General features: G+C 45.1%; 1 protein-coding gene across 7 annotated transcripts in view; it reads right to left on the bottom strand.

Annotated features, from left to right (window-relative positions):
* NRP1 (neuropilin 1) overlaps positions 1–4,799 on the bottom strand; it is a 158,423-nt gene extending 153,624 nt beyond the window's left edge. For all 7 annotated transcript variants that reach the window (XM_030940742.1, XM_030940744.1, XM_010364435.2 and 4 more), the window contains exons 1-2: positions 4,082–4,799; positions 469–643 (exon numbers count right to left, since the gene is read on the bottom strand). In XM_030940742.1, the coding sequence (XP_030796602.1) occupies positions 469–643; positions 4,082–4,154 (248 nt within the window). In that variant the 5' untranslated portion in view covers positions 4,155–4,799. The remainder of the gene's footprint in view (positions 1–468; positions 644–4,081) is intronic.
* Between the last annotated feature and the right edge of the window lie 10,804 nt (positions 4,800–15,603).

Raw genomic sequence — 15,603 nt, 5'->3', positions numbered from 1 at the left:
TTCTTAATCATAAGATATGCCACAGTTTGATGTATCTCAGTGAGATCTCCAATCCCACTATCTGTGGATGCGATATATATTAGTGATCCACTGTATTTCATAAAAATGCAAGTGAGATTTTTGAGTTTCTAATTCTTCCCCTCTCCAGGAAAAAAAAAAAAAAAAAAAGAAAGCAAAAAGAAACATACATAGTGTATACATTTCTTAACAAAAGAGTTCGCAAACCAAAAGTGCTAACAGGAAGGAGTATGAGAGATTACACATTTAACTATAATATTCCTGGTTTGGGAAACTCAGAAATCACTTAACGTAATTCAATTTCTATACCATTGACATATAATCTGGCTGAGACTGGAATCCCTCCTGGATCCATTTATAATCTACATTGTACACACTGACTCCCCCCCGTAGACAGGCGTGACCACTAGATGGTGCTGTGGTGCCCTGTTCAAACACATTCCCACTTACTTGCAATCTCTGTCCTCCAAATCGAAGTGAGGGTTGAAGTTGATCATAATTCTCTGGTATGGGTCCGGAGCCTGAATCAGCCATTCACATTTTTCACTTGGGTGATAAGAATGAGGATAACCAGGAGATGTAAGGTACCCGGGGCTTTCAATTTTTATAGTATCGCCACATTTATCTGCAATACAAGTAAGATTTTAGTAGATCTTTCCTGACAATCTCTTAGGTAATCTAGCTTTATATCTAAATTACCGGTTATTAAACATTCCCTAACTTTTTAAGGGGAACTTTAGAAGGTCCCCGTAAGTCCTTCGTGTGGCCCTGAGTGCAACACGCCACAAAAAAAAAAAAAAAACACTCTTTGATCTCAGGAAGGTTGACTCAGGCAGAAAGCCAACTGAGATCTGAGAGGACTCTTCGCCTGGCCACGAAGTTTCTTCCTAAGGAAAAGGTCTTCTAGCATTAAAAACATTAAATCCCCTCAATTGATGTTAACATGGTCCCCTGGGAGCTTCTGCTAGACTTAATTATCCCCCAAGAAGTGTAATCACATTAAGTAGCAAGTTCTAAGTGGAAAGTGACTGAAAGATGCTGTTCGACCCCTTGTGTTGTTTTTTGATGATAAGCCTGGTCTATGTCATTGATCAGTGGGGATTGTCTTTGATTGGCTTAAAGCCAAACCTTTTGTTGTTGTTGTTTTATCTGCCCATAAATCTAAGTGATTTTGAGTTATCTCTGCTCTTGAGATCCAAATCAACAGAGAACAAAGTATATTTGGTGAAGCAGAAATAATTCTGCTTTACTTCTCCAAGTAAAGTTGTTCATTCTTAAAAATCAGATCAAAGCAAAGGGGCAGAAAAAAAAAAGTAAATAGCCACATGGCATTAATTCTAATTACCTAAATGTTGGGTGAAAAATAACCCACCACACAGGTGTGGGTATCACATATGGTAACCCACATTCTCACATTCTGGGAAAGGTGAGCTAACTCGTTTTGAGCCTTCATTTCAAAAATGCTCAAGTGAAGCCAAATAAACCAAATAAACTAGTCTCTGGACTGCCTTATTGTTCAGCATAGATTCTCATTGTCACATTTTATGATGGATTTCATACTGGAGCACCTCAGCCTGAAATGCTGCCACATTTATTGATGCTTAATTTTGAGCAATAAAAATTTGGTGCATAAACTATACAAGAGAAACAGGTATGAAAGCAGTGAAATATATAAGCCTATCAATCACAAATTTTCAGTAATGGTATATATAGATTTTAACACTGCATCTAATAGATTCTCTGTGGAAAGAGAATGGCATTCTTTGCTCTCAGCATGAATTTATAAATCTACAGAATTTTATTACAGGAAAACCAGGTCACATGGAAATGAAAGATAAAGTGCACATCAAAAATGCATAAAGCTACGTGCATCACAGAAATCATTTCCCATAAATTAAAAAAGAAGACAATATAAGTTATATTGTTTTTCTCAATCACTAGGTGCTTGACTTTGTTCCTTAGACTGGGGGTAGTCTTATTCTGGTTTCCTTTGCATTGGATTGTAAAAGTGTAAGGTTTGCCAGGAAGAAATGATGTTGTAACTGGAGTTCAAAATCTCAGCTCATGATCATGTTGGACTCTGTTATGTGATTCTACTGAGACTCTTGCATTATTCTGAATGTGCAGAAAACTTGGAAAGTGACCTTGTCTCATTAAGTCTCCTCCAGCTCTGGACAAACATCATGGTAGTGTCTGGCATCTGTTACAGGAGTGAAATAAAACAGCCCTGGTTCTAGTCACTCAGCAGAGTCACTTCAGAAGACATTTAGGTGGACTTGGTACCACACCAGAGCTCTTTAATCTGTGACTTCTGAGAAAGTGACAGTGTAATAAGATAATGTGGACTGCTAGACTCCCTGGCTCTGTTAAATCTCTCTAGCAGTTGATTAAGAAAGAGCAATTTCTAATGACTCTGGACCATTAGTCCTAAATAAGGTTAATGAATTAATTTAGCAGACACTGGTTACTTAGAGGAGGTGGACATGGCTTTAAGAGGTCTGCTGAGTTACAGTGGCATTTTCTGGCTCTGGTCACTTCAAGCATAGCAACATGGCTTTTGCTGGTCAAGCTCACCAACTAAAGCCAGATTTTCAGCATTCCCCACATTTCTGCTAAGAAAATTAAGAAGTGTGTGTGTGTGTGTGTGTGTGTACTGCATATATATTTGTGTAGTTCACAACCTAAAGTCTGATAGCTCTTTGCATTGAGCTTCAAATCTATCTTGTGAACACCCCTGCTATGGATTTAGTCTCAAAGAGTTGTGGAGGACAGGGTAACTATAATTTCTAGTCCAACCATTTGAGCTCTTTCAGTTGGACGAGAAAGCTATTTCATTCCCTGCCAGAATATAAAAAGATGCTACCAGCTCAGGTTCATTAATAAATTGAACTCTACATTCATAATTTTTTTGTATCTTGCTTTCCTGCCAGATTATAGAAAAATGCCATCAACTTGGGTTCACTAATAAGTTGAACTCCATGTTCATAATTTTTTTTGCATGTGTTTTGCTTTAAGCATCTCTTTAGAATACTGCTTAGTAGCTGCTGAGGGAAATCCATTGCTGAAATCACAAAACCTTGAAAAAGCATATTAGAGAGATTAACTTCCATCATAAAGATGTGATTTAAATTCCTGTTGGTATGAGGCCCTCCACTCGCGGTCTCTTATTAAAACAATATACCACAGTAAGTAGTGGATGTTTTTTTCTTCTAATTACTGTGATTGAAATCTAAGCCAGACAAAAGTAAATATTTGATCATTAGTTAATAACAATTGCTGACGACTTACTGTAAAGATAATTGCATACCGTTGCCTGCACTTACTTTACAGTGTGAAGTCAAACATGCCTACAACCAGATCCCATTTTAAAACACATTATTTAGGTTACATGGTACTGTTTAGACCCCAGTATAGTTTTTCATTTACTTAACAGTGAGTAGTTTTAAAAGCTGAGTGGAAGCTGCAACTAGCTTAGAGATTTTCAGATATCCTGGTGCCTTACACTGTATATATCAGATTCCTGTATTGACACTATGTAACTTTCAGTCATACTCCAGACAGATTAGGGAAGATGTACAAAGGCGGGGGAGGGAGTTTCATCAACCCACAAACCGGTATCTCTGGCCATCACCCACCAGAGGAAACGGCTTAGGGGCTCAGCAAAGGAACCAGGAAGTAAGATCTCCTGGTAAAGTGTTCATTAACTTTCAACAGCCATCAGATTTTTGAAAGGGAGTCTCTTCTAATTGCCTTTGGGAGGAAACATTATTAAGATAATTGGCGTGCTGATCGGGGAAGGTAGGCAGCTCTGTCTTGTAGCAGAGGTAAGGAAAAGCCCCGCAGCCCAATGATCAACGTCAGGAGGGAGCCCAAAGACCTGAAATCCTCCTGCCCTAAACCGCCTGATCTCATTTCTTCATCTCTCCTCCCAGATAAAAGTTTCCTTCGCCCGGGAGTCGGTTGTTCCCGGCTGATCCCGGGAAGCCCCGCCTGAGCCCCAGTCCGGGGCGGGCAGCTGGGAGCCTGGGCGCCGCTGTCACCCGCGCCTCCGCCTGTCACTTACCGTTGCGAAAAGCGCCGGCCGGGGCGAGGGCTAGGGCGAGCGCGGCGCAGAGGAGCGGCAGCCCCTTCTCCATTCTCCCTTCGCCGGGTCCGCAGGCAGACGCGGGAGAACGAGGACGTGGGGGGAAATGCAGCAAAGAGGGGAATCCAAGCGATCCGAAGAGCCCCAACTCCGCCTAGAGCTGTGCAATCCTCAGCCCGTCTTGGAGAAAGGAAAGCAGGGAGGCAATGCCTGGATCCGAGAGGAACGCTTCTCTTTTTGTGTCTCAAGTCGCCTGCATCCTGTCATTTAGCTCCGGCTTCCTCTCCCTTTTCCCACACTTGTTCCTCTTCCAGGAGCCACTGCCCGGGCCATGTCTCAAAAAAAAAAAAAAAAAAAAAAAAAAAAAAAAAAAAAAAGGGAGGGGGACTGTGGGGGGGAGGGGGAGGAGGGAGGTAGTGCAACACACACCAAAGCCAATTTCCAGGAAGAAAAAAAAAAAAATCCGGCTTGTTTCTGGACCCGTTGGAGCCGCGGAGCTGGCGCCCAGGGGAGGTCCGGGTGTCTGCGGGAAGGAGAGGAACGAGCAATGAAAAGATGAGCGGGAGACAGAGGAGTTTCACCAACTGCACCCCCTCCTCCCCTCCTGCGGCCTTCCCCCCACTCCAGAGCCCTTCCCTCGCTTCATCCCGCCCCTCTCCCAGCTCGGGCTCGCCTGTAATTGCCTGACAGGAGACTGGGAGGAACAACTTTCCCTCCGAGTGCTCTCCCCGTCCGTCTGTCTGTCTTTCCCGGAGATTCTGCAGGGATCTCCGCGGGAAGGAAGGCGCTGGGAGTCTGCGCCCCGGGCGCGTGGGTGCGGGCGTCGGAGGAAGGGGCGCGGAGGTCGGTGCCAGCCGCGGGGTCTGGCCAGCCCACCTCGCGTGCTCGCTCTGCACCCCTAGAGGGAGAGCTGGGCAGCTCCTGGAGGCGTAGATCCCGCCGCCGCGCAGTGCTCAGCGCCCGGGAGGTGGCGGCGGCTTCTCGCAACTTCAAATCCTGGGGTCCGCGCCCGCGGCGGCTAGGAGCGCAGGGTCACCCCCTGCCACTCCTCATCGCGCCAGCTTGAGACCTGTGGCGGGGAGCCACGGGGCACCCCTGGACGCCTCCGCCCAGAACTGGAGGGCGAGGAGGGGAAAGCCGGGCTGGAGTGGGAGCCGCACCGCGAAGCGGGGAGAGGGGTGGCAGTGTCGCTGCGGTGTGAAGCGAAGTCAGACCGCCTGGGCGGGCGAGGCCGGATTACAGCCCCACGCGGCCTCACTGGCCCGCATCAGGGCGCGCGGCTGGGTGCCGATCGCTCCCGGGTGCCCTCTGCGCGCCGCAGAGGCTTTATTGTTTCCCGAGATTTGGTGCCCGTTCCTCTCGGGCAGAGGGAACACCGGAGGGGGGAGGTGCTGCGCCTTCCAAGCTGAGGGGCAAGCGCCTCCCGACCCCGCCCAACCTTGTCTGGGAGCCCAGGTGTTAGGGAGGGGTGTGGAAATCAGGGGTCGGGTGACCTCCGTTTCTCTGTGTATCCCGAGGGAGGGAAAGAGGAACGGGGGAGGGGTGCTCTTGGCTGCGCCCTCACAGTGCCCGCTCCCAGCCACAGGCAACGTGCACGCCGGCCCTCGAGCTCCTGCCACCCCCACTTCCCACAGCGGCGCGTGCCCCCAGCCCGCTGGATGCCCCCCAGGCCCATCTCCGAGGGTTTTCCGAGAACTGTTGCAGGAAGCGTGTGTAGATGCGAAAAGCAAGGACATTTCAGGGAACAAACAGGTTGTGGTCACCGATGAGTCCCCAGAGAAGGGTCAATGCTCACGGGCCACCTCCCAGGGAGTTTGTGGGTAAGGTGAAAAGGTCACACACCTCCTGGGGATTGGCGTCTACACACACAGCCAAAGTGCAGCCTGATTCCTACCTGGCACAAATAGCTGGCCAAAGGGTGGTAGGAATGCTGGCAAGGAGACTCTGGTCAAAGGTTTTGGCGGAAGAAAAAGGGGCGGGCAGGGAGAAAGCCCAAGGCGCGCGGGCGCCAGGCCAGGACTGCGCGCTCGCGGCTCGGGCTGGGCGCAGTGACGCGCGTCCCTCGGGGTGCAGGCGGGTCCCAGGCCAGTGGGGGGTGCACCTGCGGGGCCCGCACTCGCCACTCTCTCGCCCAGGGTCAAGCCTGTCTTCTCCTCCCCACAAGCCCCGGGATTCCCGGTCGCCTAGCTGGAGACTCGGCCCCCCCGGGAGCCTCCTTCCTCTGCCAGTTTCCTCCTTCTTCTCAGCTGTCGGACCCCTGGAAGGCACGGAGTGGGAAGTGGGTACCGAAGGGCTGGGAGTTAAATGCCTGCGTTGAGCGGAAGAAGCAGTGTTGAAGCAGTGTCGAAGCCGTGGGCAGCCCCGCGCCCAGGCAGGCGGGAGGCGAGACAGGGGCGCCGACCGCACCCAGCGCAGACCCCGGGGGAGCGAGCGCCGCAGAGGCAGCCCGGGCTCTGGGCTACTACCCGCGCAAGTCGCCGCCTCCCCAGGTGCAGCCCCGCCAGTCCCAGCCCCTAGCTGTGCCGGGTGAGAGGCATCATCAGATTTAGGGTGACCTGAAGCGACCTTGGTCCAGGCTCGGAGGGAGAGGCGCCTCTCAGGACCTGGCAGGTTGACAGGGAAGGGGAACCGGGCGGGAGCTGCGGCCACCCGGCCTGGAGTCTCCGAGGCCCGCCTGCGTGCTGGGGGGACCCGGCCTCCGCGCTCGCTCCGGGGCGCCCGTTTGGATCGCTCTGCGCCTCGGCGGGGTGAGCGAGGGGGCACACGCGGGAGACTTGAGCTGTGTTGTTTTTAGAAAACTGCCGCCAATCTCTCTTCCCCTTTCCCTGCTGAGTGTGCATTTCCCAGCCTAGACCCGCCAGGCCAACAAATAAAGCCACCGGATCATGCACTCCGGAGCGACTGCCCCCACCCCGACCTTGTGCCCACCGCTCCCTACTGCCTTTCCCAAGGGGAATGGCTCCTCCCGCGCCTCAACACACAGAAAACGCCTGCCTCCAGCTGAGCGCTTTTGCCAGCTTTCTCCAACCAGCGAATAAGGGATGCACTATGGACTCAGAAGGAAATGTCATATTTAAGTTCTGCCTCTGATTTCCCTGGTTTTAGCTGATCTGAGGTTTTTCTAGACTCCTCAGTTTCCACACACAGTGCTGGGTAATGGAGCCCTACCGTACTGATTGAGAATTGCCTGCCAGTGGGTTGGTACAGAGCAAATTGTCCTTGCTAACAACCTTTTTCCTTTGCTGTTGGATTCCACTAAGTGGTGAGAGGGGTCAGTTTTAGATTTTTGCAATTCCCCAGCGTGGAGACAGGCCGGCTCTATATGAGAATAAGTGATAGACAGAGGAAGAATTTGGCAGTGTTCCTGGGTTGATTTTATTTTGGTCTCTTGAGCACATTATTCTTCCTGATAGAACAAATCCCTGGACTTGGTAGGACCCAGTTCCAGGGAAGGGAAGAGTACCCTACCGCAGCCCCAGAACGCCCTGCAGAGGCTGTGAGTGGGCAATGCCCAGTTTCCTGGACTCCCACTTAGGGGGTGCTGCAGAAATAGGGCCTTCAGCTGGGGCTCCCTGAGTCAGATTGGAACCGTGGCCCATCAGTAAGAGTAGACTGGGTGGTAACTGCTCCATTCCTTTCATCAGGCTCTCATCCCTTTGTCAGAAATAGACGAAATCGATTGCTCCCAGAAAGCCATTTGAGCCACTAACACCCTCAAAGTACTCTAGATTCATGCAATATGGAGATTCGGGTTTATAGTTCAAAACTGCATCAAGTCTAGTCAAGTTTTTTGAAAACATCAAACCCATATATTTCAGAAAAGCAATACAACACCATATTTTTAGTAGGAGCTAACCTAGTTTTGAAATGTATGAATAGATGAAGTGAAACTGGAAAAACATTAAAAGTTGGAATTTTAATTAACTAGTGTTTAAAATAAGCCTATTAAACATGGTTATTCTGTCAAGTGACTCTGTCACGCAAGGGTGTCATCTGGGTCTCATTTTTGTCCATCTCCTTGATTTGTACTGACAGAGAAGGAAGGAAATAAACAAATGAATCTTCACTTTGATTCTACCTTTTTAGCCTTTTAAAATTTACCTTGAAAATTCATCAAATATTGGAGAAACCACTACCAACTAAAATGTTAAAACAAAGTTACATTTTGAAGTTTTTGTAATACAGTGTTTTTAATAACCAACAAGATGAAGAAAGACAACGTTAAATTTTGAATCACGCTAGATTCAAACCATTTCTAGAGTAGAGGTTATAGCCATATTTGAAAACTATATTATTTGTCAGAGATAACAATATTAAATGATTTTGCCTTCATTGGATTACTTTTAAATTGGGAAAATTAAAATAATTATAACCAACAGAAACACTCATCAAATCAATAAAGACATCATTAGAGAGAACATATTCAAAATTTGAAAGGACTGTTTTAAATAGGGCAATCTTTAAAATATAATTTGAGCAACCAAAATAGAAAAGTGGCTGCCTCTTAATATTTAATCATAGTGTTATGTAAGTAGCTAAAATTTTAAGGGATTTTGAAAGAAATCAATAAAAAATAATTTTAAAATTATCAAACAGTGGCCACAACAGTTAAGAATTGTTGAATTTATTCTCAAAGAATGTGATTTCATTTTGTATTTTTATTAGATGACTCTGGCATTTGCCTGTAGAATGGGTTATGGGTGGCGCAAGGGAAGAAATGAAGAGACCAGTTCTGAAGTAACCATAGTAGAATCTAAAGGAGAACTTCAACAAAGACCTGGCAGTGGAGATTGGAAAAGATGCATTCCAGATGTACTGAGAAAGTCTAACAGGACAGATGGTGGTGGATAAGCCAATGAAGGAGAGGGTGTTACCAACAGTGATGCATAAGACTCAGGCCCTCACCACTGATGGGTACAAGTGCCTTCATGTAAGCAAAGGGACGGTAGCAAAAGGTTAATTTGGAAGGAAGATCATGAATTTGATTGGGGTTAGGTTCAGTTTCCGGTCTTTTTGAGAAAAATCAAATGAGTTAGGAATTCAGAGGAGATGTTTGGATTGGAGATTTTAAGTTTGTGAGTCACTGACCTGTAGACGATGGCAATTAAAGTAGAAGAAATGGATAAAATTGCTGAGGAAATTTCAGGAGACCCAGGATAGGATGTTAAGGACCCTTTAAAGCCCGGATTGCCACAATGAAGTAACAAAAGACCTTGAGAATGAGCAGCTGGGGAGGTAATTGGAAAACCAGGAGAGCCTATTGCCATGAAGGCCAAGAGGAGGGGGAGTTTCTAAAAGGAAGCTCTGGACAAGAGTGGAACATTATTAAGAGTTCCACTCCAATGAGGACTGGAATGCAATTGGACTTAGTGGTATGATGGTTACTCAGAGTTGACTCTTCCAAGAGTCATTCAGTGGGGCGATGGAGGAACAGGACTAGAGACCAGATTGCAATGGGCTGAAGTGTCAATAGAAGGTAAAGAAAGAGAGAAAACAAGTAAAGATAAAATTCTTTCTGGAAGTTTCTACTAAGGGGGAGGAAACAGACAATAGCTCTGGAAGGAAGAGGTGTGGAGGGAGGTTGACTTTTTATTTTATTTTATGTTTGCTTTTAAGATAGGGTACTTGTGAACATTCTTGAATGCCAATGGATAGAATCTCGTATTGGGGGATATGTTGACATTAAACTACTGAAAAGGTAATCAGGGTGTTAATTGCCTGGGATGGCAGGAAGGGATACAATCTACTGCCCAGATAGACAGATTTACCATAAGTTGAAAGAGGGACAGCTGCTCTGTTATAGCACTGGGGAAAGAGGAGCTGATGGGTGTGATTACAAGGAGATTTGTCATTTCAGTGGGTGGGTTGGGGGGCAATTTCTCTCTACTCTGGTTTTCTCTGTGAAGTAAGTCATACCTTTGAGTAAGAATGACAGTGGAGGAGAGGAGCTGAAAGTCCCTGGAGAGCAGAAAAAAATTGAAGGGGATGACCAAGCTGACCAAAGAAGCTGTTGTTATCATGTTATTGTTTTGATAACTTCATAGGTTGAAACTTTGAGCTGGGAGTACATTTTCTATAGAATGCATTCTCCTAGAAAAATTGGCTAGTTTTTCATGAAACTCAAAAAAGTCTGCTTAACTCATAAGGAAGTAGTAATATAATATGAATGCTATTACTTCAGCTTTAGTGACTCAAAGTAGGTGTTCTATAAATGTTCCTTTTTAAAAAGAAAATTTTCCAACCATTATTTACAGCACATTAAGGAATGTGTGTATTGATGTGCAGGAAAAGATTCCCCCCAACCAAATAATTCTTTGTGATAATGTCTTCACTTCCTCCCTGCCCTGCATTTTCTTCTTTGTGCTTTATCCTCCTAGAGATAACCAAAGAAGAATTTAAAGTTATCATTTATGTCCTGTACCAGACCTCCACAGACTGGCTTATTTGGATAATTCAAGTGAAATACAACCAGGATGCTTCTGTAGTTTTGCGAAGTCTAGACTCAACATCAATATTGCACACATTTTTCAGATGCGTATGTGATGTTTTGAGTTGTTATACAATTTCCTGCCTTGATATTTCAGTCAAATGCATTGGGTAGGTTATCAGAGGGCGTTGTTTTCAACAAAGGCTTTTTCCTTCAATGTATTTTGTTAAAGCATCAGACTGCCAAAGCATCTTGACTTCTATGTAAGGGGTGATACATGAATACTTTTTTGGTTGATTTTCAGCTACAGAATGCACTGCCTTGATGGACTTGCTTTAATCCACACTAAAGCCTATATGACATGAGGAAGTCATGCAGAACAGAATAGGCCTTTCTGGAACTTTTATATCTTAAGAAGTCTTCAGCCTGTTAGTACAACAGGTTACCTTTTGGCAGGCACATTTTCCTCCTGCTCAAATGCTATAAACACCCCAGCAGGGACGATAAATAGCAATGTAGACAGCAAGGGAAAATATTTGTTAAAAGATACTCCTGCACTTTCTCTTTTTGATGTTTCCCCCGTAAGTTTTAGTTGCAGAAACTGGAAAAAATAGAAACGTAAAAGTTGAAACAGCAAAATTATAAAGTGACAGGTGATACAACAAAACATATCAGTTTGTATTTAAAATGTAAAGCGATAAAGCAAGCACACATTGAGACCTTCTAATTAGTATAATTTGCGCTCACAAAGTTCAAAGTGGAACTTGGTATTACCATTCTCTTGCTTCTCTCCCTAACAAGACACAGGTAGCGGAAATGAGGCACATTGAGGGTTCAAATTTGGCAAAACTATGCAGCAATTCTGTGATGGAATAAAACATGGGAAATGGATGTTTTGAAATTGAGTCTGTATCTTAAAGAAAGTGAAAGTAAAACTTTAGAATAAAATAAGGCTAAATCACACACAATTGGTATATTCTTTTGAAAATTAACAGGAATTTCCATTAGTTTGCATTTTACAAAGTCAAATGGCTTCTTTAAATTCATACTGTGCTATTGTGTCTAGTCTGGCACGTTTCTCTACTGTAGTTCTTTTTCTGAATTTTTAAACCCCTTTGTGATTTCACAGAGTTAGTAATTACGTTGGGATGTTGGGGCGTGGACTGGATGTAGCTAAACATACTCAGATTTGACTCACATTCAAATGTACTCAAACATTCAAATTTAATGTTGTGTGCCAAAGCAAACTTCTGTCTCATTGATTTTTAAAATTCTCTGGACCTTGATTTGAGAATGTGTGCCTCGGGTTTCAAAACAGTTATCCATCTTAGATAGATTAACTCTGACATCTACATATTTGATACTAGTTCTGATCATGTCAAGTGCATATCTTTCATTATGTAGATAAAGGACAACAACTTGCATGTCACATAAAAGAGGAGGCATGTCTTAAGGTCCTGCATACATGAGTGAGTGGTGATCCTGGTTTTTCAGTTGCAGTTCAAGAAACACAACCTGGATGAGCTTAATGAAAAAAGAGATTAGTGGTCATAACAGGGAAACGTTGGAGTGGACTCGGCTGCAGGCATAGCTGTAACCCTGCTGATTGGTTCAGTGGATGCCAGTCAGCAGGGTGTCTTCTGTGTTTTCATCTGAGCTGGCTTCTTTCTCAAGCAAGTATTCTCCACGCAGTGTCAAAGGTAGTAATGACAGCTCCATAGTTAAGTGGTCCTTCAAGGTCATGATCATTGAGAAAGCGTTCAGGCAGAGGGTGCTTTCTCCCTCAGAGTATGTAATTATCATTAATAAAATTCTGATTTGCTGCAGTTGGATGGTGTGCCCATCCCTGGGCCAGTTAGTTGTCAAGGGAGATGGGTTACTCTTATTTGCCCATCCTGGCTGTGAGCATGAGAACACGTGGTAGACAGAATGCAGACAGGCCATCTCCAAGAGGAAAAGGGAGTCTCTGGATTCTGTGATACAAATAAAGGGTAAAGGACCCCAGGTTGTCAGTGGGAGCAGGTGACCACCATTCAGCAGCCCATTCTCTTGGTTATAGTTAGTTGTTTTCAAGTGAGAGTACAGTTAACTCTTGAACCATACGGGGGTTAGGGGTCCTGACCCCTCCCCTGCACAGTTGAAAATTCACATATAATTTTTTACTCCCCTAAAACTTAGCTAGTAATAGCCTATTGTTGGCCAGAAGCCTTCCCAATAACATCGTCAACTAACACATATCGTGTACACGTATTATATGCTGTGTTCTTACAATGAAGTAAGCTAGAGAAAAGAAAATGTTATTAAGAAAATAAAGAGGAGGAGAAAGTACATTTACTGTTCATGAAGTGGAAGTGGATTATCGTAAAGGTCTTCATCCTCATCATCTGCATAAAGAGTAGACTGAGGAGGAGGAAGAAGAGGAGGGGTTGTTCTTGCTGTCTCAGGAGTGGCAGAGGCAGAATAAAATCTGTAGAGAAGTGAACTTGCAGAGTTCTAACCTGTGTTGTTCAAGGTCAGCTGTACATGTTCTTAGTTTTTGTTTTGGTTGGTGTTAGTGTCTGTCATGTTTGTTTTATTTTGCTTTGCTTTCAGTTTTTTATTTGAATATCCAGCTGTGGCAGACAGCATGAATCTTTAGTTTTTACTTCAAAATCTGAGGCCAGTACTTTATGCAGGGTCAGCTGTCACTGAAATTATGAAGCAGAGGAGTTTTTTGTTTGTTTCTTGAGATGGAGTCTTGGTCTGTGGCCCAGGCTGGAGTGGAGGGGTGCGATCTCAGGTCACTGCAACTTCCACCTCCCGAGTTCAAGTGGTTCTCATGCCTCAGCCTCCTGAGTAACCGGGATTACAGGTTCCCACCACCATGCTTGGCTAATTTTTGTATTTTTAGTAGAGATGGGGTCTCACCATGTTGGCCAGGCTGGTTTCGAATTCCTGACCTCAAGTGATCCACTCACTTCAGCCTCCCAGAGTACTAGGATTACAGGCATGAACCACCATGCCCAGCCAAGAGGAGTTCATTTTTAACTCCATCTCCTTTTGGGTGTATGTCCCTAATGTTTATTTGCTCTTCCCTGTCCTCTCATAAGGATCTTTAAATAGATCAGTGGCAGAGCACAATACCTAACTCATAGAATGGTGAGATTGCAGGCACTACTGTTAGCCAAGTGAGGAAAGTTTTTGGAGGCAAGGAACCTTCCAAAATATCTTCATAAGGATGTAAGGAACCTATACATACTTGGAGTTGGAGTGTACTGCTGTGTTCAGACATTTAAAGCTGCCTTTGTAAAGGAAATGAGATTATATTTACTCTGGGGAGATTGCCATGAAGACAGAGCCCGAGAAGCACTTTTAAAATCCAAAGTTTTCCTCAACAAATGAAACATTTTTAAGGGGCTATGATTGGTGGACTCCAGGTGTGAAAAGTGTGCAGTATAACAGCAATAGCATCATAAAAGGAAAGGCTTGGAACAGACTGTTCTTCTGCAAAGCATATCTTGTGTGGTGTGTTTTTTCGAGGTATGTTAAGAGTCTTGGAACAAAAGAATTACTTGACTATATTGAGATGTATTTGGAACAGGCCCACACACATCTGTGGTGCCAGTTTATTCTTTTACAAAATGTTACCTTTAAAAAAATATTTTAAATACACACTTAAATGGAGATGGGAGCACTGTCAGGAAGAGTCTCACCTATGAAAGCAAAAAGCACAGCTTAATTTCAGAGCACTGCACTGGGAATCCAGTCTCCACTCTCCACAACTCTCAGAGCAATTCTGAACACAACACTTTGTCATATTTTCCACTAATTTGTTCCCGAGGTCTCTCTCTGAAGAGCGGCTACAAACTCAACCCCTGCCCTGAAGGGGCTATGGAGGAAGTGGGCATGGCTGATTACAGTGTGACTTTCTTGGGATACTTCTTCATCCTGGGGGAAGGCCTAGTGCCTAAGTGACCACCAGTGAGCAGGTGTTTCTCTCACAGGGATCCATTTCTATGAGCAGACACCTTTGTGCCTCCTATTGGATCTGTGTTCAGTTTATTCCTACCAAGATAGCTACTCTCTAGGAAAGCCCTGATCGGTTTGCTCTCTAGGACATCCCGGAAGGAAGCTGGGTTCAGCTGTGTCAGGCAGGGGAGACACAGAGGAGGCAACTCAACAAAGCACATGAAACAGCAGAGGACGTGTATTACTCACAGGTCCCAGAGAGGAGGGGAGCAGGACTCACAGGGCCAGCTGGAAGTTGGAAACTGTCTGAGACACACACATGCAACCAGTGAGTGGGGAGCAAGAGAGAGAGAGTTGTAGGGGGAACCTGTGGGCCAAAGCCTTTACTGGGGTCCAGGGCCTTGCCCAAGCAGGCTTCCTGCGGGACATTCTAATCAGTGTGTGAGCTCTGTGGACACTGCGACTGAGAGGGGGTCACTGCAGCATATCTGTGTGTTCTATGCAGGTTGTTGGTGGGGGGGTCAGTGGGGCCAGTCAAGTAGGTTGTATCCAGCTCTCCCTTAGGGAGGTGGTCACCAGCAAGTGGTTGTCAACCACCTTGAGTTACTGGGAGGAAGCAGAGAGCAGAAAACTATGTCAAGAGTGACTAAGCCCTACTCCCGGTATGAGAAAGTCAAGCCTAGATTCAAGACCAATGCCAGAGCAACATAAAACTATAGAACTCACTACATGCTTTATGCAGCTGGGTTTCCAGTGTTTCCATCTGTGAAGGACAAGTTTTGAATTAAGTGAACTATTAGGACCTTATCAGTTGCCAAACTGAATCATTCTACTGTTTTTTTCAGCAGCTTTGATAAAACATTAGTGCAGGCTTGTCTTTACCCAATACTATGGGAGGCCTTGAAAGTATGGAGTGCTCTATTAGGACAGCACATGATGTGACTTATGCTGACATTGACTCCTGTGCACAGCTGATATTTGAAACGCTCTTCATGTATTTTTCTTTCTGAATTGTTTGTTTTCCTAACATGGACCACGAATCTCTGAAGTGGACATGGATACTATGCCCTACGTCTATCTGTACATATTGTCAGCTTGCAATAAGAAATATGAAAATAAAATGAAG

Source organism: Rhinopithecus roxellana, chromosome 11, assembly GCF_007565055.1.
Source record: "Rhinopithecus roxellana isolate Shanxi Qingling chromosome 11, ASM756505v1, whole genome shotgun sequence".
NCBI classification, from domain to species: domain Eukaryota; kingdom Metazoa; phylum Chordata; class Mammalia; order Primates; family Cercopithecidae; genus Rhinopithecus; species Rhinopithecus roxellana.
Note: the sequence above shows the minus strand (reverse complement) of the source record. Positions and strands in the feature narration are given on the sequence as shown.